Source organism: Ixodes scapularis, unplaced genomic scaffold (genome assembly GCF_016920785.2).
Source record: "Ixodes scapularis isolate PalLabHiFi unplaced genomic scaffold, ASM1692078v2 PGA_scaffold15__6_contigs__length_5221840, whole genome shotgun sequence".
NCBI lineage: Eukaryota > Metazoa > Arthropoda > Arachnida > Ixodida > Ixodidae > Ixodes > Ixodes scapularis.
This window is the reverse complement of record NW_024609841.1, coordinates 2,029,201-2,053,975: the sequence shown is the minus strand read 5'-3', so window position 1 is coordinate 2,053,975 and position 24,775 is coordinate 2,029,201. Positions and strand designations below refer to the sequence as shown.

General features: G+C 45.8%; 1 protein-coding gene across 1 annotated transcript in view; it reads left to right on the top strand.

Annotated features, from left to right (window-relative positions):
- The window catches only part of LOC121835611 (connectin-like), an 85,395-nt gene that overhangs the window by 43,905 nt on the left and 16,715 nt on the right, over positions 1–24,775 (top strand). Inside the window, exon 2 of the mRNA XM_042290044.1 lies at positions 3,958–4,952. Within this exon, the coding sequence (XP_042145978.1) occupies positions 3,958–4,952 (995 nt within the window). The remainder of the gene's footprint in view (positions 1–3,957; positions 4,953–24,775) is intronic.

The following is a 24,775-nucleotide window of genomic DNA, read 5'->3' as shown; positions in this document are numbered from 1 at the left end:
GAAAATTGATAAAAAGGAACGGGAATTTACTATAAACCTAAAGCTTTAAAAAGCGCAGGCGTCACGATGAGCTATCAGTTTTCTAGTTATCTTTGGTGCAAGAAATTCGACCTCTGTCTTTGTCAGTGATAATGAAAGTAAAGATACGTTTTTGTTTTTTTTTTGTTTCTTTTGGGTGGGGGGGGGGGGGTAAATCTCCGTGGCAAATGATTTTCTTTTCCAAATCTGTTGATGTGAATAGGGTGCCTTCATGTGCGCTTTGCTTAGGGTGGAGACATCTGGTCATTTTGTCTTACGCTTTTATTTTTATTTTTTTTTTTCAGAAGCGCGTGAAAGAGCGTATCCCTGCACGCGTCTGTGGCGCTGACCGTGCTATGGCGACATTTTGTTTTCGCCGATTTGTTTGTATTTTACCTGTGAGCACGTGCTGTCGGCATCGGGTACTACAAAGGGTGGCATCACCCCAAACAGAAGGACATTGAGGCACCCTAGATGTGCCCATACAGTAATCTAGTATCACGGAAATAAGAAGTACAGTCACTGCACGTTCGGCCGTGAACGATGATTGTGTGAAAAGGCTCATCTGAAGCCTTTCATGCTTCCAAGTTGTGTTCTCTGAGTCGATGGCTGAAGCATCTCCCAGTTTTTCCGATGTACTGACTGCCGCAATTTAGTGGAATTGAACAGACCTTTCCCTCTTCGCACTCCACGAACTTCGTGGCATATTTTACATTGCACCCTCTGGGACTGCTTGTGGTTTTCCCCGCGGTTAATTTGTTTACCCGACCGAAACTAGCAGACGGAAAGTCCGTTGGAAAGAAACGTCATTCTCGACAGCCCTTGGGAGTAGTTCTGCCGAAAGTAGCGAGGTGGTGACTGGTATAGCTAGAAAGGGCGAATAATCGGTACACAAGCTACTGACACCGATCTAAGAGATGAAGAAGCGGATGAGCGGTACGTCAATTTTCACGCGAGACGTTACTTTGTCCCTCCCAAGCTTGGTGGCTCGATCCGGCGCGGGTGGCGCAGGCTTTCCCCCTTGTATAGACCTTTTTTCGCATAACCTCATTACAGCGCAACTGACTCATCCTCGACCCATAAATCTTTCGGAGAGGACCACATCCTAAAAATAGCGAGGCGCACGGCTCGACCGTTTTCGTGCAGGCGCTTCAAACCCGCTGACAAAGGAGAGACAAATTGTGGTTTCCGGGAAATTCCGGGCACATGCGTTAAGCGCTACATATCGCAAAGCGCAACATATCTCAGTTTGTTGCAGACTTCTGCGTTTTTCACTGACTTAAAGATTAAAAAAAGAAGAAAAGTATCACCGCTGCCGCCCACTTTCCTTTGGCGGTTGGAGAGGGATGACGCAAGGCTGCATCCCTCAAATAGAAAGTAAATCCCGAAGGCTTGCTTTAGAATAAACGCGAATTATTTATTTTGACAGCATTTACTGTATTTGTATTTTTTTTTTTCATTTTTCGAGACTGGGTGTTTTGGTTTCTGTACTTTATATGATTTTCTTCTAGAGGTGGTTTCTTCAAAAATGTTATCATTTATTTACTTACGAAAAAATACACACGTTAAGAACGAGGAAAGGAGGAAGTCAAAATCACTTTTGAAAGGAATAATAATACGGGATTGTTTTAAGAGTATATACTCAAGTGACGCTTTTCACTAAAAATGGTGCAAAAAATAAACAAAAAAACTTGGATATCTGTAGTTGTCGCGAAAAATAATTGCCGTGAGTGTTTTTTTTTTTTTTTTAATAATTCGCGCAACTTGATGTGTAGTGGGGTGATTTAAAGTACTTGCCTTTCTCAAGTCCGCTCAAGTTATTAAGGTGAAGCGTTCACGAGACGCTCATTTGGAGTTTATAAAGTCTGTAGTTAAGAAGATCCAGAATACTTTGGGTCGCAGTTTAAAAAGAAATAAAGGGGAGGATATCAGCGTTGCCAACTGTGCCCCATGAAACGATGCTCGTGCGTCTATATTCATGCAGAAAACGATAATTGGCGTCAGTGATCCGTAGCACTGAAGTCGCAGCTATGGTAGCCCATGAACTCGCTCCTTGCACTCTTCACTGCTTCTAAAGTTTCACAAGCAGGTGTTCCCCAAACATTTATGGAGGAAGCTCGGAGAATGCGAATGCCGGAAATACGTTTTGACTCATATGCCAAATCCACATACGCTGCGATACTGAGGCATAAACTCCTGGGAGTTCGTAGCATCTCGTGCCCTCTGTTACGTAGAATAATTAAGATTTCGCTAAATACATTTTTCCGACGTTGTCATTTGCCGCGTTTCCTATGTAGATCAAATTGTTTGACTCTCTGAGATATCTGCGGGTAGAGATTGCTTGAAAACCTTTCATATACCGTATTACAGCACCGTTCAGAGCGGCCGGTGTTATTTGCTAAACTATAATCAAATTTGTTTTAGCTACCGAAGTTTCAAGTACTGCTTCATTGCGTGAACATAACAACCTTTACCTATAGCAAGATAGATGTTGTTAGCAACGCTTTTTTTGCGGGAAGAGCGAGGTAACATTTGCACTCTTTCAATGAATCCTCGCTGTGTCCTTCACTCCAGTCCTTGCTCCGTATTTACCACTTTATGTGAAAAATGACTAGCTAATTGCACATTTTAAGGAGCTGCCTATTTTGTTCGAGATTTTAAGAAAAGTGGATTGTCGAAAAAGAGCGAACGCGAATAATTTAGTAAGAAAACTGAACCTTAATAACAGGGTTTTAGTAAGGATGGAACCAGCGAACAGTCTCTTGGTATATCCTCTGAGCACCAATTAGGTTAATAGTTTTCGTGAGCCTGCAACCAGGAAAACCGCCAGTTCCAAAACGAACACTGGTATGTCACGAAAACCTAACGGTGGCTCAAGCATGATATCTTTTCGGAAAGCGAACCTTTCTATAAGATAGAATTGATAATAGCCGGAGTGGGGTTGCAATTACCCTGAATATTTTCGGACGAGACTATGCATAGGCGAACGTAACACGCCGAAGGCGCCAGAACTTCGTCGCAGCTTTCCCATCTAATTAGGCAAGACGGTCAAAAAATGGTGCATAAAACACGTCGGTTGTTGCCTTGGACTTTCCAATAAGCTTTCATATTCGATGCAGTTGGCCATCACACTGACTGCGGTCTTTATCTGGAAGAAACTCCGAAGCTGGCTGTCCTCTTGGTACTATAGCTGAACAGTTGCAATGTTTCTGACTCTCCGGGAATGCCAAGTAGAGCCATCAAGTGAAAATGGGGTTCGAGCGAACGGTCTTCGGACCAAGTGCCGCCCGGCAAACATTTAAGCCGCTGAGACTGCACTCGTGCTAAAACATGGTTTCTTTGCAACCCGCACCATGATTTGGTGAAATAGATGCAGGGTGCGAGCGCACCTCTAAAAACGAATTTTAATCCCAAGCCAGCCCCATCAACTCTGCATTCGATTGCACCTGTATTTCATAATCCTCTTCTTTATTGCTCGACATTTGCAGAGTTCCTCCATAAATCGGAGCCGTTAACTTGCCACGTGACGTCGAGGGACGAACCCTCTCAGAGGCCTCGGCGTGCATATCGTACTGCGATGCGCGCGAGGTACAAATCTATCTCTAACCGTCTCAACTATTAAGAACGGCTATCCGCATTACACTCCAGTGGCTGGCCTCGGTGGAAAAATGAGAGAAGGTTCTTTCGTAACTGCCACCTGAATGACCACAGAAGTGCCATGGCGCGCCCGCCGTTACCACTGCCTAAAATGTTTAAAAATAAACATTGATGACTGGTGTTTGGGACGCATCGTGGGTCAGTTTGCACTCAGGATGATCTAAGAGTGTCGAAGAGAGTAGGGATATTTTGAACGTGTGTACTTATGATACAAATTCCCCAGTTTGTTACGCAAATTCCCCGCAAATGCTGAGACGGCGCAACCCCGGTTCGCTTTTACAGGTTTCCAGCACTGGCACTTCTGGGTCTGCTCACGCAGACGCATACGTTGACGGAATCCACAGAAGAGCTGACCCCCAGTGTATGCGAGCCCGCAGACCAGCCAATGTCCTGTCGCTGCGACGGATTGCGGGACCCCGGCATGGAGGGCGGCACGGAAGTGACGTGTTTCGTGGTCAGGACGTTGTCGGCCGACCATGCCGTCTTCAAGTCGCTTGAAAGGCTACCGACAGTCGTGGCGGTCACCTTCACCGCGTTCGGAGAGAAGTACAAGTTGGACTTCGTGCCCAGTGTGTTCCTGCGTCGGAAACCACTCCTCCAGCGCCTCAAATTCTCACAGGCCGAGCTGGGCTCTCTGAAGAGTCACTCTTTCTACAACCTCTCCAAGCTCGCCGCCCTTTCTCTCGATTCCAACGGGATCACGGAGCTCCAGAAGGATTCTATCGCCCACTTACCACGGCTGAAGAAACTCGAACTGGGAGACAACAAACTCGAGCGTTTAACGACGCGTTCCTTCCCCCACCTTCCCCTGCTGACCCATCTGTTCCTTGAGCGGAACCACATCGAGGTCATCGAGGACCTCGCCTTCGCGGGGCTCTCGAAGCTGAAAGAGCTCGACCTGAGCGACAACGCGATTGCCAACCTGACCGAGCGCACATTCGAGGGCCTCTCCCAGGTGAAGCGTCTGGACATGTTCAGGAACAAGCTGCGGCGGTTGGACGCCCGGGTCTTCGGCGCCATGGCCCTCCTGACCGAACTCGACCTCAAGTACAACGAGATCTCCGAAGTGGATCCGGTAGCCTTTGACGGACTCGCGCACCTGACGGTTCTGTACCTGTCTCACAACCGGCTGCGCGTCTTGCCTGCCAATATGTTCGTCGGGACGCCCAATCTGGTGACCGTGGACCTTTCGCAGAACAGGCTGCTCACGCTTACCTGGAGGACGGTCGAGGACTTGAGGAAGATCGGCGCAGAGTCCTTCGACATGAGCCTCACTGGTGAGCCCTTTTTAAGGAACCGCGAATATATGTTTTCTTTCGGTAGAACTGAAGAAATAAGGTAACTACGTTCATTTTCTGGGTGTACATATTATGTCTTGAAATATGGCGCTGATGCATACCTGTAATTTCAACTGAGTAAAATATGCTAATCCATAAATACAAAACGTAACGTGCGTGACTTTTTAACAGTAGCGGTAACGCGTTGCTTTTATATTGAGGTAACGTAGGTCGGTAATTGGTTCCTTTTATTTGCAAGTAACGAGTAACGTATCCTAGTGAGAAAAAACCTCGAGACAACGAACGAAAAAAGGGGGACAAACACAACACCGCCTCTAAATTCCTACGACAAGACCTTCACTCGTGAGCCCCTTTTAAAGAAACGTGAAATTTTTTTCTCTTGGCTAACTAGAGCTCAGAAGAGGCGGTTCACAAAACATAAGGCAGGAATCAGGGTTTGATTATTTGCACTACTTTATTTCTTAAAAAAATTGCATTTGCGAAATTCACATTCGTTTTCCACTCCAACTACAAATTTGTTTTGTCTCGACCCGGCAGTCTCGCAGTGTATTCAAAATGAACAAGAGCATTATCTCCACTCTAGACCCATCAACTTAGACGGGCTTGCCGGAAGTTTAACACGACGAAGTCGTAAAAACTTAAAAATAGAAGAAAACAAAAATTAGAAAACGTTGCAGCCGACAGCCGCGTCGGACCATGACGCGCGACAGGAAGGAGCCTGTGGCGCCTACAAGTAGGTAATACTGTACGGGAGAGAAGGCTCATCCGATTACCGTCCATCGGCTCCCGATTCACAGACCCTCTAAGTGTGTTTCGTTACTCGAAGAAATGAAATAATTTCAATTTCACAGACGCTGTAAACATTTTAAATTCTAGCTCTACGAGATTACAATCCACGAACGTTATCGATGCTGGTAGGTGTGATAAGTCGCACACTGGACGCCATACTAAAAACAAAACTCTATTAGAGTCACAGTTGCATATATATACTATAGTATTTGCTACCAGCTCGCTGCAGGCCTCGTGACATGACAGTGCATTCCGAGGCCCAGTTATCGCAGTAGAAATAACCCTAAATGGAACGCTTAGGAGTCTCAGAGGGAGCACATAAGCTAAGGAAAGAGAAGTCTTACGTTTCTTATCAAAACGTCGGCTGCCACTCAGAGGCTTCTTAATACACTGTATACCACAATTTAGACTCCACGCTGCTTTTAGTGATGATCCTCACGTCATGTGACCTACGCACCCATTAAGTTTCCGCCCAAAATATAAGGGCAAAGATCGATATCACGTCATCTGACGTCATGAAACCTATGTACCAATTCAGTTTCCTCGCTAAAACTAGCGGAAAAATTAACATCACGTGTCCCAGCGTCACATGACATGTATAGACCAATTCCGTCTAGAACAAATGGCGCGAAAGTGGATGTCACATGACCAGTGCTGGCGGTAACGCGTCACAGGTAACGGCGTTACCGCTAACGCTTTCTTTTTCCGGTAACGTTGTAACATACTACAGAGTTTTAGGGAACGGTTGTTGCACATCCGATGTGGTACGCCATGCCCTCCGCTACGAACTGCGCATGCGCTACTGCAGAAGTCTCCCACAAGCGCACTTCGTACCGGACGGCCCATCGCACTGTATGGGATGTGCAAGAACGGTTCCCTAAAACTCCCTAATCGGTACTTTTTTAAACTGTGACGGGTAACGTACTTACGTTATTGATTTCGAATAACGTGTTATGTAGTTACGTTACACGTTACATATTCATCCCAAGACTTTTTTTTGAATAAGTACACTGTAAAAGAATAAGGTAATTAAATTCAGTTTCTGGGCTTACATAATACGACTCTAAATATGGAGCTTATATATATTTGTAACGTCAAAAGAGTAAGACACGTTAATTCATAAATACAAAAAAGTAACGCTAAAGTAACGCACGTTACTTTTTATCGGCAACGGTAACGCTTTCCTTTTATTTGCAAGTAGTGAGTAACGTATTTCGTTACTTTTCTTCGGTATTCCCCACAACACTGGGCATGACCTACGCACCGTCAGTTCCTTCGCTCAATTTAGCGAGGAAATTGATAAACATGTAGTTTTTTTGTCACTCCTCGAAACGTCTGTCAAATGTATTTTAAACTAATTTACGCTAGCGCTGCTTAAATACTGTATTTCACTCATTTTCTTACTTCGGAAATAAAGGTCACTGCAACTTTCGTTTTTTAATATCTTAGTTTTTCGTTTGAAGTTGCACCCATATAAAAATATGATTCGATTTCTAAGGCTAAATGCAGGAACTTGCCACGGAAAGCCGGGTCTCGCGTCGCATCATGCCGTGGAAACATCCAGCGGGCCATTGTATTCGTGAGCCTGTCTATTTTCGAGTTGAGCAAACGACTTTCCGGGGTTCGCTCAATGAGCCCGAACGATCTAGAGAGAGGCATGGTGGCGTTCTTTAAGGGTCTGATCGGTGCGACCTTGCGGGCCCCTCCCCGAAATCTCTCGGGTCTTTCAAGCAAACTCGGAAAGCGTCGTCGGCGCCCTCCCACCGGCCTTCCTCGGGGAGAGCTCCCTTGACGGAATAGTCCAAAAAGCGGTGCCCCACCTTCCTGCTTGCGGAGCGGAATTTCTTCCGTATTCTGTTTAGCCGAGAGAGTATAGCAGCTTGTTATTGCTACGCGCTACTGCCCCCAAAAACAAAAGGTGATATCACTCCGAGTGTCATTGTCCAGCCCGGAGATTTGTCATTTTAATTTCTAAGGGCATGTACCGCGGTAGTTGTTTAGAAACACGTAAACTTAAGAGAAAAAAAAACTCACTACTTTTCCGTAATCGTGACTAAACTCCGCCTTATTATGAGGTGGTAATTCACGTCTCGTAAATATGGACACCGTTAGTAGGGATAGCCAGCTATGCGGGAAAAGGCTGAAAGTGAGGAGATGATGCGTGCGCGGCGGTGGCGTCGGAACGCTGATCTCTGGTTGGAATGATTAGTGGGTGGATGTAAAGTTATACTTTCTTTCAGCTTCCGTCCGAGTGCAGCCGAAACTACGTGTGGCCGGAGCCAATCACACGCCGGCAATAGGTCACGCGATCTCGCCTGCACTTTTGTATCACACCGCTGCGCCGCTGGTCGTCCGTGCCGCCCGCGCTCGCCGAGTATTTCGTCTGCTACAAGTGTTTCAATGGTATCGCCTGCAACGGTTTAAAAAGTGCCCTTTCACATCCTGAAGTTTAGTAACAGGAGATGTCAATGCGTAGGCTGGCCGCTGACGTCTGTGTCCGAATTTTCCACCTGTCTGGCATTTCGGCATAGTTTCGAGATGTAAGTACACATTGCATGGTGCCCGATTACCCGGCCGATGATATTTCCTTGTATTGTCTGGATATACCAGGGCTCCAGGCGCAGTACTCTCCACCACCTTCTCGGCGTTCAATGTGATAGGCAGGTGAAGGAGTGCCCTGATTTCGCCGCGTATCAGTGAATTGTAGTGGCCCGGACGCTTTTCTTGTTTACAACGCATTCGCGGTACGATACGACCGGAGTCTCCTGCCGATTTTGAAAGTAGCCATTCTTCACGACCTCTCGCGCCTGACGCGCGAGAGGTCGTGAAGCGAAAGGACGTTTTGAAGCGACTCAGTGAGGAAAGCAACGAAGCACATCATTTGTCCATTACGGGAACGAATTCACAAAGAAAAACCGAGCGCTGCAACCGTGTTGCCAGCGGATGTACGTGTTTTCACCAAAACACGTCCATTTACATATATTAATAAAAACAAACTTCAGATATCTCATTCCTTTAGTTAAAAATCATTCTCAGCAGTACACATCTGGAATATTGTGATATGTTTAAGCACAAAACAGTTACTTAAAAAAAAAATACTTTTGCGGACTACTTTGTGGTGCGTAGGAGTGCTCTTCTCGAAGTTGCGAACCATCCCTCAGCCGTTGGCTGCGCTCAGACGGAAGCTGAAACGAAGTATAGCTGCCCTTGTCTCTACTCACACTCCGAACGGGTTCGAACGTCGAACGCCGGCATCTGGCGTCCGGCGTTTGGCGTTGGCTTTCGAACACATTCAAAGATTGAGTAGAGACAAAGGCAGCTGGCTTCGTGTCTACCCCCTAATCATTTAACCAGAGCTCGCACCCTGGCGTCTCCGCGTGTTCTAATAATTTCCACTCCCGCATTTTCTCTACGTAGATTGTCATATTTCTCGGGAACGAACTGGGTAAATGCATGTAATTTTTGTCTCATTATTAACGACGTCTCACATTATGAATGATATTTCTTTTTTTTTTTTTTTTGGGGGGGGGGGGGGGGCGGAGGAGGTAAACATCGCGACACTGTTAGCGCGAACACGACATCGGCGCATTTTCGCGTTTTACTTTGAAATAGTATTAGCGAGCACGAAATTTTATCACTTAAATTAAAGAACTAAATGAACTCTTTCGGTAGCAATAATAACTTGGATGACATCCCTTGGTTTCAAAGAGAAAAACTGCAAAAACCGGCGATCGCTTGTTCGCGCTAACAGTGTCGCCCTCTGTACCTACCGGGTGATTCATGGAGACGGCAGGCTCTTTAAATCGACCGGCAAATTCGGTTTCCTAACCTATCGCGCTGCGACTTTGTGCAGCGTTACCCACAGATGGTGTATTTTTTTTTTTTGTAAAATTTGCAAAGAGCGAACTTACCCGAGGAAAAAGTAAAGAAAGAAAAAGGCTTAGCTCCTATGGAAACGCAGCGACGCCACCGGTCTTCAAACAACACGCGCCGTGTCGCACGGGAGACAAGAGATGGCGCAACGAACGCCGCCATCGAACGAGCATACAGCGCCGAGAGCCAGCGTCTTTAGCAGACAATCTTTCCGACTCAAAAGCAGAGCGCGTTCCGCATGCGGCGACAGTCGCAGAAACAAAAACAGGCGCGGTAACAACGAGGAACTGCAGTTCCTTGTCTGCTAAATACGCCGGCTCTCGGCGTCGTCTGCTCTTCCGTTGGCGGCAGTTGGCGTGGCGACCGCTTGCGCCATCTCTTGTCTCCCGTGCGAAACGGCGCCGTGTTGTTTGCAGACCGGTGGCGTCGCTGCGTTTCCATAGGAGCTAAGCCTTTTTCTTTCTTTACTTTTTCTTCAGGTAAGTTCGCTTGTTGCAAATTTTACAAAAAAAAAAAAAAAAATGCACCATCTGTGGGCAACGCTGCACAAAGTCGAAGCGCGATAGGTTAAGAAACCGAATTTTCCGGTCGATTTGAAGAGCCTGCCGTCTCCTTGAATCACCCAGTATATTAATGAGGCACGACTGGAAGAGCGAACGCTAAGCCACTGTGTGCCAATCACAGGAACAGAGCGAAGCATGTTACAACTCCCCACGGGAGCCTGGCTCGCCAATCCTACATCGTCATATGCCTCGTTCCGGCGCTCTGATTGGCTCCATAGGGCACTAGCTTTGAACATTTGTCGTATACTGAAGAAGAGTATAAAACGTATTGGTACTAGGAAGAGTGTTTAATCTTTGCCAGTTCTCTGACGGAGACGACTAAGAGGCCACCCTTCGCATCTCCCTGCAGACAGGCATTTCGCTCGATGATATCGCAGAAATCAGCATGTAACGGTGCAGAAGAGCACGTTTACCATCGCTAATTCAGAATTCTTTTGTGCGTGATGAGCGCGAGTCATACTATAACCAGGTGTAATGCCGTGCTTTTATCATTCGCTTATCAGGAATATTGAAACTGCGCGTCACCCCAATATTGCAACTGAAACCACATACATTTTTTTTTTCAACTGCAGGTAACAAGGCTGAATTCTTTTAATGCAAAACGTCTACCGAACGTAACTCTCGTTTCTCCTTAAACGGTGAAGCACGTGTTACGGTCCAACGGTGTTGGCCGGCTGCCAAACACCTACGCCGCGCTCTTCGCCGGTCGCACGATGCAACTGCGATGAAAATTACACAGGAGGACACTTAAGACTGCTTACGTGTAGGAATGCGAAAGCATTGTAGTCCCGCGTGGTCGCATTACAGTCTACCACAGGAAGCACACAACGAGCACAGATAAAGTCCGAAGCGCACCCTTTGCAGACGGCGCTCGGCAGTGATATCACGCACCCCCATTGCGCAGGCGCGGCGCATCGCCAGTTTCACGGCTTCTGTGACGAAGCATCTGCGTTGCCGTGGTCTTTTTGTTTTATTTCTGAGGCGCGTCCGCATTGACCTTGGGGCATCGGCGCCCCCGCCGGCTTCACGGCTTCCGTTTCTAAGCATTGGCGTTGCTGTGCTTTTCTTTGCGTTTTATTTCTAATGCGCGTCCGCTTTATCTTGAACGGCACGTGCTTGATGACGTGTTTTCATCTCCATCTTCCGGGCACAACACCGACGACGCCTTTTCGCGTAATGGGACATATAGGGCTTTCACCTTAAAAAAGAAAAGCAGGAACAAAGTGAACTCGGAGATGCTTCGAGAAGACTTCGCCAGCCGCGAAAGCTTTGAAAACAAGTGAACGGTTCAAAACGAGGACGTGGCGACCCCTGACACAGCATCGCGTGTCTGGAAGGCTGAAACTGGTGTATATGTTATCTGCGTTCCTTGTAAAACGCAATTCTGCATGTATTATGACGGAATGAGCAAGAGATTGAAATACAACGGCAGTATTTATTTCACGCATGGGAAGGATCACAAACTCTCTAGAAATATCATGTCTGTCACGTCACAAAATCCGGAATAATGAAGTGGAGACGTTCGTCTACCATTTGGGAGACATCACCAATAGCGAGGGACGTGTGCCTCAGCGACCGAGACAATAACTGGAGTGACTATAACCGACGTACTTACCCCTGTAAGTGGCCTCAATCGAAGATACCCGTAGGCGAGAAACAAAAAGAAAGAGGGGCGCCGATTATGATCAGTACTGATTGTTTACGTCACGACCGGAGTGGTCCGTCTTGTGTTTGGACGGGTCCGCCTCGTTCTTCCTCGCCGTCATGGGTTTCGTCTCGCAGAAGGTCTCGAGACGCACGTACTCAGGAGCTCGTGCCCATATGCCGCCTCGCCATGACCTCGGAACACCAATCACGGTTATTTCTTTTCGGGGCCCGTCTGTTGTGTATATGTTTTCTTTTCTTTATGTGTCTGTGTCTGTGTGTGGTGGTTTGTGTGTTTGTGTGTAAGGGGAAGGGGGGGAGGGTTATTTTTATCTAATTTGATCTGGTTGCGATTGTTTATAGTTTGTTGTGTATTGTCGGTATATCTGGGTATTGCTCACTTCTGCTGTAGCCCCAATGAGGTATATACCTAGATAAAAAAAAAGGAATATAGCAATCCTTTTTTTATAGATGGTTGAGCGTGTTGGGGGAGGGGGGGGTGGGGTTCTAATTTACGAAAAGGAAAGAGGGACATTGAAGACAAACAGACAAGACAGGCTTTCGACTTTCAACAAAACGTTTACTGGCTCGGCATCGCCTCCTGAAGCTCGACGGGGGTGTCGGGGAGGTTGAGAGGGAGGGCGGTGGGTGAGGGAAGCGTGAGCCATGTGGCCCTGCTCGCAGCTACGCGTGTACGGCGTAAGGTGAAGTCTGCTGTGTGTCAATCGACACGTCGCCGTCAAACGCAGGCCCGAGAGGCGACGGTGCCCTCTTGGGGAAAGGAGGGAGGAGGGGGGAAGGGTGCGGAGAAGAGAAGTTGCGCCGGCGGTGCCCTCTTGGCGAAGGAAGGGAAGGGGGGGGGGGGGGGGGAGAATGCTCGGAGAAGAGAAGGAGCAGAAGATACGGGAATTTTGACTTTTTTTATGTCTTTGAAGGAACCCTCTCGCCCCGCAGGAAGCGAATCTCTCGATCGGAAAGAGAAAGGGATGGACTGGACAGATTTGAGACTGAAGATTTGATATGTAGGGACTCCAGGATTTTCCTGCCGAATCGAGATTTGTGCCCGCCGAGAGTTTTGGTTTTCAAGGACTCGGGAGTGCACGAGGGGCAGTTTTTGGCGTGAGCCACGACTGGATGAAAGGAGCCGGGAGAAGGAGACGAGATCTCCTTGGCGTGCTCCTGGAGGATTACGTGTTGACAGATCCATCGAGCCAGTACATCCACCGAGCCATTACATTCATCGATGGATGTAATGGCACGGTGGATATACTAGCTCGTTTGATGTGTTAACATGTGTGTGGATGTAGCTGCTCGATGGATGTAATTGCTCATCCTATCTGTTACGACGCCTAGCGTGCCAATGCATCCATCGTGCTAGCGCATCCATAGAAGCCAAGATGGCCGCCACTGGGTTTTTTGCGTTGTCGCATTCTTATGCGGAGCGCAAGTTTGTATGCTTCTGTTGCAGGGGTTGTGGTGACGTCAGAAATACGCCGAGCTCTATTTGGTTCCCATTGAAGGATAGTGGGTAGACCTCGAGGCAGCTTGCTTTGAGGTCCAACCACTGTCCTCTCCATTAAAGCCAATCAGAGCTCGGCGTCCTTCTGACGTCAACGCAACCCCTGCAACAGAAGCAGACGACTTGCTCTCCGCGTGGGCTCGCGGGAGCCACAAGAAACAAATCATAAGCTCCAGAACGTTAGTATATCACAATTAAATTCTGTAACACATTCAGATTCCTTTTTTTTTTTCAAAGTAAATAAAAGGTGTGATTGTTTGTACCGTCCTAATTTTACAAAAAAAAATATATTTAGTTAATTGTGAGGGTGAAAAAGGCAGTAACTAAAGTTTAATCATTATGGAAACAACGAGACGACGATGCGTGTTCGACTTCGGAGACGCCGAGGACCGCAGAAAATGCATGACGCACAATGGGTCCTTTTACTCACTTTTGTACATTCAATTTAGCGTATAGCTCTTCAACATAATGGGAACTATTATACAGCATAGTTAAATGAAGAAATAAAACTGCGTGATTGATGGATGTGATAGCATGTTTTTGGAAGAAACTGCTCGATGGATGTGATGACACGATGGATGTAAGGGCACAATGGATGTAATGACACGCTTTTGGACGAATTTGCTCGATGGATCTGATGGCGCGGTCGATATAATGGCGCGTTGGATGTAACGGCCTGATGGATGTAATGGCACATTGGATGAGCTGGCCGAAAATGGATGTAATGGCACGATGGATGTGCTGGCGCTATGGTTGTACGGGCACGATGGATCTAACGGCACGAAATTGGACGTAATTGCTCGATGGATGTAATGGCACGATGGATGTGTTGGCTCCAAGCCCTCCTGGAGACGGTCATTCACGCGGCGCCCCGTCTGACCGATGCACTCGGCTCCGCACACAAGAAGAGGGATACTATACACCTTCTCCCTTGTGCAGGGCCGGAAGCACTGCGCGTGTTTTTTGTGCATGTGGGTGGGGGTTCTGGGTTGGCGACTCGCTTGTACGTGCCTCCCAATTTAAATTTACATGTGAAGACAACCCTGGTACCGAATCGATGTGCAAGTGCGCGCAGTCGGTGTGCCGTGTTGTGGAGTAAGGAATGCACGCAAAGCGTACAGACCGAGTCCCGGCGGGGGGCCTCCTTTGGGCGGCTCCTAGACTGCAGGGTGAGCTTCTTGCTGATGTTATCTAGGGGGTCCACCGGGTAACCCGCCTTCCGGAGCCTGGTTGCCTGCAGCGACAGGCTTTCTCTGATCTTGTGATCGCAGGACTTTTTGCAAGAGGAGGAAAGGAGAGACTGAACAATTCCAGACTTAACGGTTTTTGAATGATGGAAAGAAAAGAGGAGGGAAGGTTTCTGGGAGTGCTGTTGCAAATACCAGCATAGACCGCGAGGCGAGGGGGTTAGTCGAAGATCGAGAAATCGTAGGCCCTCCTGAGTAGGGTCTTCCCTTTTGAAGGTGAGGCCGTTGGCGTTAGTATTGAACGCCTGAAGGATAGGGCATCTGAGTTGGATACAGGATGAAGAACGAGGTAGTCGTCAACGTACCGGAAGATCTTACATTTGTTACTCGAGCGAGTAAGATGCTCCTGCACCGCGCTATCCACAAAGAAGAGATAAATCTCACTGAGGATCGGCGCGAGGCAGGAACTGACGCACACGCCCGATCTCTGAATGAAGACTCTTCCCTCGTGCTCAACCAGAGTGGAGCTCAGGTAGAGCCGGAGGAGATCGAGGAAGCCTCCGACCGGGATTCCGGACGCGTTTTGGAACCTCGTCATTCCATGCGGGTCGATTGCCTCGGACACAGAGCTCAGAAGAATTTTGAGGTCGAGATTGTAATACATGTCCTCGACATCCAGCGAGCACATGTTGTGGTCCTGATTGGAGTGCAAAGGTCGGATCAAATCAATCACTTCAAGGGAGCCCTTAACGCGGAAGGGGTGGGGAACATCAATAGAGGAAAGTTGCTTTCGTAGGAAGAGGGCGAGAGGCTTTAGCTAATGCTCGAACCTATTTCTTAATATAATAATAATAATATTAATAATAATCAATAATCAAGAGTAATTTTTATTAGGTGTTCAGGAACGACCATGCGGTTTTTGTACTGGCACGCCGAAACTTACACACTACAAAAAATGAAAAAAAAAAAAAAAAACATAAAAATCTCGACACAATGAGTAAAAGATATGATACATATAACGAATGCTGATACGACAATACGATATACATAACAAGAAAATACCGGAACAGAGTGTCCGAACGCAGAGTAGAAGGCTGCCACAAAAACGAATATACCTTATTAAAATAATTTAAATAACATCACAATCACGGCACGTTCAGCGAGACTCATACAAGACTCTGAGAGACTGACGAATTCAGGCACACAAAAAACATCAAGATCACTTGCAATGCCATTATATGCCCGACACATGCGAAACATGGGGTCCAGGATATTTAACGTCGGAGGAGAATAAAAAGAGGTTGTCAAACGGGTCGCTGTCCGAGGAACTCGTAAAGCTATCTGTGGGCGCAGTTCTGAACAGTCGGCCATGCCATGAAGGAGTTTGAAAAGGAAAACCAGATCTGCCTTTTCTCGACGGTGATATAAGCTGTTCATGTGTAGAACTTCCAATGCACTGTTATTCTTTGATAAAGGTGTTTCATCGCGCAGATAACAATAATAATAGTAATAGTGATAATAATGATAATAACTTTATTCACAATATATTCCGGGTGCTTTTCAAAAATTTGCAAATGTTGCTGAAAATCGTGTGGTTGAGAAAAAAGAAATTTTTTCGGGTGCAAACTGCGTCTCGGCGGATCCAAAGGATTCCAAAACAAAACATACTAATACTCTAAATAATCACCTAAAATGAAATAATTAGCCTCTTAATGAGTGAAAATAATCACATGGTTTCAGTTAGAAACTTGCGGAGCATTATCGAAGATTCCTATATCAGTGTAATTTTCAGCCGACTGACTGCTGCTGCACATGGGAAGTGCGGTGATGCACTGTATACGCAGCAGGCGCAAGGCCGGCGACGAAGAAACGCGGATGACGTTCCTATCCCTTGAGGTTTCGCATCACCGCCCGTGTGCTTGCTGCACGAAGGGTACATTTAGCGCCCCTTTGCACGTCCCCAGTCCTTCTAGTTGGTTCAAAATTATTCGATGAGGGGGGTTTTTGATGACGCTCGAAACATTTCTTATTGGAACCATCCGGTTTATTTTCCCAATTAAAAAATAAATTATAGTGCCAATTGCAATGTCCTTTGCAATCGTCCGCCATTGTTAGCAGTTTGTTTCCGAAACGTTCATGTTTTTTTCGAACACCCTACTTTAGAGGCGTTTGTAAGTCCTCGCAAAAACACCCGGTATATACATATACTTGTAGATACGGCGGGAGCTATGGAACAAAGTTGCACAAGCAGCTTAACTGGTCCCCAGCCTCCCACCCTTCCCCCCGCAGATGCACAGCGGTGCAAAAAATAATGTTTATATAAATATTTCTTGACAAACGCAACAACAACGAAAGAAAATATCAACAAACAATAAAGTGAGGAAAAAGAAAGCTTTGAATGGCCGTCACATTTCATATGGATAAATAGTAACACACAAACGCTGTAGAAGTTTAATCACTGTATTGTAATTTCGACCTCAAGGAAGGTAAGGGATAAAGAGCAACAAATATTTATTAAAAAAAAAAAAAAAAACATTCACAAAGTTCACGTCAGCTAGAAGATATCTTCTAAAGCAAACGTAACATGAATATTTTTTTTTTCTGCACGCATCAGATTTGTTAGACCATGCAACTGTGAGGCTCACATTCTAGTTCTTTTGACCACTTATTATCCATGCAAGGGAACGGTTCCAACCTTTTATTGATGCAAGTAAAAAAACTCTTCTTACAATATTTCATCTGTCTAAAAATGAATGTTGTCGTATGCCCACCCTGGACCATGACGAGTCACGAAAGGAACTTCTAAATCTCGATTCATAAGTTTATTTCATCATTATTTTTAGGGGCGAAGCTCCTTAGGGTCTAGCCTTGTCCGTCCAGCGTCCGTGCTCACATCGATCTTGCTGGTGATCGTCCTCGTGCTCGTGAGCTCACGTGCTCACGTGCTCGTGTACTGCGAAAAATAAAAAAATAAATCATGAAAAAATTACCGCATCTCCACGTGGGGAATGATGTTGATTGGGGCGAAGCTCGGGTGGTGCTGATGATACTGATTTTGGTCATAGGTAGTGCTGATGGTGCCGTTTTCATTCATGTCAGTAGGAGAATATGTGGTTTTCTTCTTGTTATTTTTTAAGAAGACAGATGGGATGGCAACTGAGAGCCCCCTACTCTTTTTTTTTTCTTCTTTTTCTTGATACTGATTTTGGTCATAGGTAGTGATGATGGTGCCGTTTCCATTCATGCCAGTAGAAGAATGTGTGGTTTTCTTCTTTTTCTTTTTTTAGGAAGACAGATGGGATGGCATCTCAGAGCGCCCTATTTTTTTTTTTTTTTTTTTTATTTTTCACTTTTTTTTTTCTTTTTTTTGCTCTCGCTGCTGAACTCACGAGCAGGGGCATGCCGGACGGCGGACGGACATACGGACATGGCTAGCCCCTAAGGAGCTTCGCCCCTAAAAAATGTTTGCGCAGTTGACATCATTCGAACCTGTGCGGGGAGACCCCAATGGATCTCTAGTCCATCACCTCCACGACTGCGGGACGAGTAGCGGGCTCTGAGATGTGGTAGTAACTCAAGAGCTGGAGATGTCATGGATGAAACGTTGCATGTAGCCGCTGTACGTCTATACAGGAGAGGGCTCTGCGGTAAAATGCCTATATAATCGCGTTAAACTTTGCATGCATTGGCTCAACGTTTATAAACGAGAGGGCGCTGCGGTCAATGCTCAAGTGCGTATATAACCACGTTCCATACCACACATTCTCTTCCTGACATGGATGAAAACGAACGAAAGGCTCGAGATGATGCGGCTCAGCGCCTACGCAGACAAGCACCAGCAGAGCTTCGCCCCAATCAACATCATTCACCACGTGGAGATGCGGTCAATTTTTTTTGTGAGCGTGGAAGAGAAGGCTTATTTAGCCCTTTAAACCGAACTTGACAGGTGTGAGTTTTAAGGCCTGTTCTCACATGCAGCGAAGCGCTGATGTAGCGCTGCTCAGGTGCCGTCAGCTACTTATCGTCTGCGATGAACCACAGTTTTGACGGTGCGATAGAAAGCTGGTGAACGCTCCCGTCAGCACGAGCTTAGCACGAGGTCAGCGCTAGGCTTGTGGCGCTTCGCTGCATATCTTAACAGGCATTTATTAGCGGTGAGAAGTTTTAGCGGCGCCCTCATATGGTTACCTTTCGTGACGTCATTACTTTGCGAACAACAAGTTCGATGGTGTTTGTAAGGAGCATGGTGGAAGCTTAAAATCATTTCGCTCTTAAAGCAGCACTACCAACCCCGTCGAAATTGAAGTTCTTCCATTCCTCTTATTTCTGTCGACGAGAAATCCTTTGCTGAAGTCATAGTCAGAATTCGGCCAATCGTGGTGGGCCTACCACAGCGACGCTTTCGATCGCGCACGTCGCTAATACGAAGTATTCACTGGCGGCCATAGTTGTGTCCGCGATTGCTGAGCGCGTGCTGATGGCGAGCTTCCACGGTTCTTTTGCAACGTGCATTCCACGCCATCAGGATTGCCGGTCTAAGCAGCCTATTAATGTGGGCTCGTTCTGAGCGTGCGCTCTATACAGCACCCACAAATATGGCGCCCAGTGAATACTCCTTATTGTTCGAGTCGCCAAGTCAGTCAGATCAACTTTATTTGCGCCCAGAGATGGAGTAGAAGCCGGTCAGGAACCCACTAAGAAGCCCCCTTCCATCTCCCCCTTAGACGACGGCCAGGATCCCTTGGACCGCGGCGGCGTCTTCGGCCAGACGGACGACTTGTTCTTGCACTTCAGGGTCGGTGCTGAGCAGAGTGGTCTGCCAGCTCCCAAAGTCAACTATCTGCCCCAGCATTTTGTTTGCATTTGCTTCACGATCTATCCTAGCGCATTCTCATATTATGTGATTCAAGTTAGCCGTTTGGCCGCATAGTTTGCATGCTTCCCTCTATCTGTCCGGATACCATCGGCTTATCGTCGCCAAGGAGCACAATTTCGTGTGTCGCAATGCGCCACCAGAGTAGCGCAATGGGCGTATCACAAGAGCTCGGGCCCTTTGCTTCAGAGCTTCGATAAATAAGCAAACATTTCAGCACCACTTCGACTAAACAGTCGGCAGCCGTTTCTTTTTTTTCAATTTTAGCACGCGGAACACGCTGATGTCCACGACACCACCGAGTGCACCAACTGTGGTCGTAAATCGGGTAGCGGAGTTCAATAAAAAAAAAAAAGAGTAAGCAAAGGCAGAAACACTTCATATCTGCAAAGTAGTTGATCTCACCGTTGACTCGACTAAAGCGGACTTCAATATCGCCTTTTTTTGACGAAAACTCGACCTACACAACCTAAGCACCTCGGGAAACCGAACATTTCAATCAAAGTTACCTGTTCTCGAGTACAAATGCAACCAAACATTGCAACACGTCACTTTGTGGGGGTGATTTTATATTGTTTAAGGTAATCTCTACCTTAGCTGGCAATATAAGACTTAATTTCTATTTTTAATGATTCGACAATTGACCAAACCTGCGAAAAACCCACCTCAAGTCGCGCTAAAACCGTTGATTTGAACATGAAAAAAAAAGTTACGGCAGTTGATATCATTGATCATTCAAATATTGCCGCACATACAAATATCTTGGTGTAACTATATCAAGCTATCTTCGCTGCTCGTAGTACATTCAAAGCTGCTATTCATTACCATTTCCTAAATTACGTATGCGTCATCACAAACACAAGAAAAGCATCACGGGGAGTATCGCGTTAAATTTCAAGCGTAATAATCCCTTGTGCGATCGAAGTTGGAATCTGTTAACATAGTTAGGAACCCGAGCACGAAATACAAAAAAGCCCAAGCTTAATAAGGTAAAAAAAAAGCTATTTATGAAAATCGTAAGACGCTAAATTTTAGATCTCCATAATTGGCAGCAAACAAAATAAATAATTCGATCAGCGTAGAAAGATTGCAAGATTAAAATTTTTGTTCATATTTTTATTATAAGCTGCCCATTGGTTTTGTTTATATTTCATTATCTTCTAGAAAAACTGTAAATCGATCAGTATTCTGTAGTGACATTATTCGCTCGAACTAACATTTTCAAATAATCTTGTTTCCCGCGCACATGCGTCCCAAAAAAACAGATTAATCGGAAAAAACATTGTCAGATTATAATAATAGAAACACTTTCAATCAGTCAATTCCGCCCCACATCTAAACGAATGAATGATTTCAAAAAAGCCATCGAAACTTTAAAAATGCCATTTTTTTTTTTTTTTTTTATATACGCATTTTTCGATTCAGACGTTACAATATAAACGGTTGACTGAATATTGCTTATGCTGGAAACGTAATTATACAATTATTTCTTTCGTGTAGCTTTTAGTGGGGCTTTTTATTTGAGTAGAAAATAGTTGTAGAAATGTGGTTTTTGCTTTACATTTTCCCGTTACTTACCGTTGCCTGGTTTTGAACTTAGCACTTCTGGGGAATACTCCAAAACCCCGCCCTACGTTCAAAATGCACACAAGTACGCAAAAACAAAACACACCTAAAGTATATTTAGAACATTTTTACTGCCCTTCATGTTGTAGTGATATTCAGTGCGCTTCGACTCAAGTTTCGGGTACTTAGGGGATTGTAAGCTTTATTATTTCCCATTAATTTTTTAATATGTAAAAAAATAAATAAAATACGCGGGCAAAAAAAAAAAAAACAAAAAAAAAACGGCATTGTAACTACAGTCGCGGACGATACAAAAAAGTCCAGGCGAGTGCGTGGCTCCGAAGATTTATCGAACAAAAGATGGCTGATTTATCATCGAGGTTATTGTGAACAAGAACAGCATTTACAACAGATTCATCGATTTCTGTATAGTTCCTCCACACTTGGTTGGCAAAGCATAACCTTGTCAACACCGATAGTAGGTACGCTCGGTAAAATAAAACAAAAGCTGCTTATTGTCATTTCTCTCTTACTAACGTATGATCAGCATCCCGAAAAGTGATCGCCCACTCTGCCGCATCAGTGGTTTTGGCCACGATTAATTTCATATTTTGTTACGAAAGGCCATTACCTTCGGCGAAATGAGCGTTGATTGAGCGACAACTGGTCAAGCGTGGAGTGACAACGAAACGGTCGCTGGAGCCACTTAATGGTTCAGTTATCTTCTGATAGATAGTGCGGCAGGCCTTGTAAGCCACATTATCGCCTCGTATTTTAATATCATTCGCAACTGTAGACCACTCGCACGTTGCTGAAGCAAATATGCGAGTAGAAAAATGTGCTCTTGTATTTTTTTTTCGTATAAGTATATATATATATATATTACATTTCGCAAATCAACTAAGAAACACACAACCTCGCCTCTTTCTCTTCAACAAGTGACTCGTTGTTGTCTGTAAGTCATTCACACGATGAAGGGAAGCCAACTACGCGGAACACGTGCAAATATCAAGAGGCAAGTGAGGAACACAGGAGGGCAATACGGAGTTTTATGAGCTTTTCCGCTATCTTCAATAGCAATACTCCGTACAGCCCGAAGGACTTTGCGCGTGCAGCGTAGCATCATAGGGCACCGTTGTCGGATTTATCGAAATGATTTACTAATGATTTACCACACCGGGCGGCATTACCCCGAGTTTTCCTGGACGCTAAAGGCACATTTTTGATTTGCTACACAGCAAGCTTTAAAAATAGAAACAAAAAACGATACACGTTATATATGGGGGAGAGACTGATTTTGGGCATATTTGATAGAGTGGAGTATTACGTTTACCGGGTCATAGCCTAACTAGATAAACCTTGAGCCAAACTGCATTGCCTTCGAACAAATAAAAATCGAGGGAAGCTGTCATTTACAGGAGTTTTTGGTTTCGCGAAAGTTGTTTCCAATTACGATAATCAATCACACCTGTCACTCAAAAAATTCGATGGGGCAGACGTTGGCAAACGCTGTAAACAAGACACATAAAACACCTAATTACAAATAAAGCCAGCAACTGTCTCTCCTTTTCCTTTTTTTTTTCTTCTGAAGGGAAGGGGGGGGGGGGGGGGGTTGTAGGTGGTTTATGAAAGCGCACTCGGTGCGTTTGTATAAGCCGAGAGTGTCGAGCGCCGCTGGTTTAAAATACCCGAAGCTGTATCTAGCTCTATTTTGCAGCGGAAGCAGCTCTATACGCTTCGAGAACAATGGGCGTGTTTTCGTTCCGCCGAGTCGAGATTTTTGTTTAGGCTGAATGCACACAGACAAAAGCGCGTGCAAGCGCGACTTTAAACAGCCGTGGTTCCTGCATGTACGCCCCCTATTGTGCATTCCTAAGTTTGTACGGGATGGGGTAAGCAGCTATGAGTTGTTCGCGTTGCTTTGGCCAGCTGGTCGCCGAACCTCGCTCCTTTCAAAGAAGCCACTTGAATTCAAGGTCCGTGTGAATGGAAGCAAACGTCGCGCGACGTAGAGAGCGACATGGGAAAACTGTTTTATTCATGCTTCTATTAATTTTCCGGCGAATGCAAGCACCAAGGTTTTGGGAGCCTCGACGGTTACAGAGCTATGCTAACTAACGGAAAGTTGGGCGGCGTGTTTCTTTCCCCAACGGAGGGTCAACGCAGATCACGCGTTAAATTACTGCGAAATTTCAAAGTTACAAACGCGTTCAGCATTGTTTACGTGTCTAGGATTTTATCTTCTACGAAATATAACGCTTCACCCAAAACGATTGAACTCAAGAGACGAATTCCATTATGTTATATTTCTTCTTTGTTTAGTGGTCCCTCGAAGTGCAGAGTGCGTAGATTTCCGGCGTCCACTCTCCCAAGTTTCTGCGTGAGTACTATGCTCTTGGGACGCCAGTATATGTTTATCGAGTAACGAGCCCCGTCTGAACTGTCGTCTGCGAACTACACGCGAAGGGCAGTCCAAGTTCCATCCACCCGTCAGATTACATTGGTATATTTTGCCGATGTATCGGTTTTTTCGCGTTTTATGCTGCGTACTACCGATGCTCATAAATAAATGTCAAAAATGCATGCGAAGATGGGTGCTGACTGTGTTGGCTTTGCGCGCAAAACTGCTCTTTGAAAATAAGCAGTTTTCGTAGACCGCGTTTCCACCTCCGCTAAGCCCTCCGCAACGAAGAAGTTGCTACTGCACTTGCGCGGCGATAGCCTTGACTGTAGAGTTCCAAGTATCGTAGCGTGTTGCGGAGGGCGTTGCGGGACGGCGAAAACGATCTACGAAAACTCCCTAATGGCGACAGCGGGAAGCGAGGGAAAGCCGGGAGGGTGTACGCATGCGCAGAGGCTCACTGGAGAAAGGTCAATTATTGGGTTTTTTTGGGGGTCAACTTCACCAGTAATAATTGTCAAAAACAAAATGGTGTCCATACTTGTTATTGAAGCAGAAGCAGCACTGCCATTGGACCGGTACAGAACGGTCATCGTGTTGACTGAGTGACTAATACCCGTGCCACACGGGCAACTCGAATGTCATTTACAACGAATGACATTTGAACAATCGGCCAATCAGCGCGCGACACTCCGATGTTGGGGCGTTCCACGCGCGACAGATCGCGAGCCGATTCGTTGATCACACGAATGTCATTCGTTGGAAATGACATTCTAGTTGCCCGTGTGGCACGGGTATAAATGAACACTTGGAAGGCCTTCCAAGTGCACAGCGGGGCAGTATTCCGGTAGATAATTCTGAGAGTGTGTGTCGCGCTTTGTAAAAAACTTATTTTGACAGACATAAGACCGGACTTAAAAATAAAAAAAAAACAAAAAAAAACGTCTTACTTTAAAAAAAAAAAAAAAAACAAAAAAAAAACCGTATTGCTTTTGTTGTCAGTGTGTAAACCTCTCTCCAGCCACAAAAAAAACAGTACTAACGAGATAAAGATCGAACTCTAGCCGAGATAATAACAAGTGAAAAAAAAAGTAGTCGAATCATGGAAAACCCCGTACTGTTTGCTTTTTCGACAACACCCGCAGGGAGTTCGGTCACGGTAGCAGCATTCTCGGACGCCCTTGTCCTAAGTTTGAAGCGAATCCGCAAGGGTGCTATTTTCTCGGACGGCGTGCTCCACGCAGAAACGTGGTCGGAATGTGTTGATAATGTGGCCGAGATGGAAAAAAAAAAGAACCTCTGTCGCGATGCCACTTTGAACAACCACTATACAATCTCGAAAGTGACCCTTGTCGCGTCCATTTGTTGTCGTGCCTGGATGGTGAAA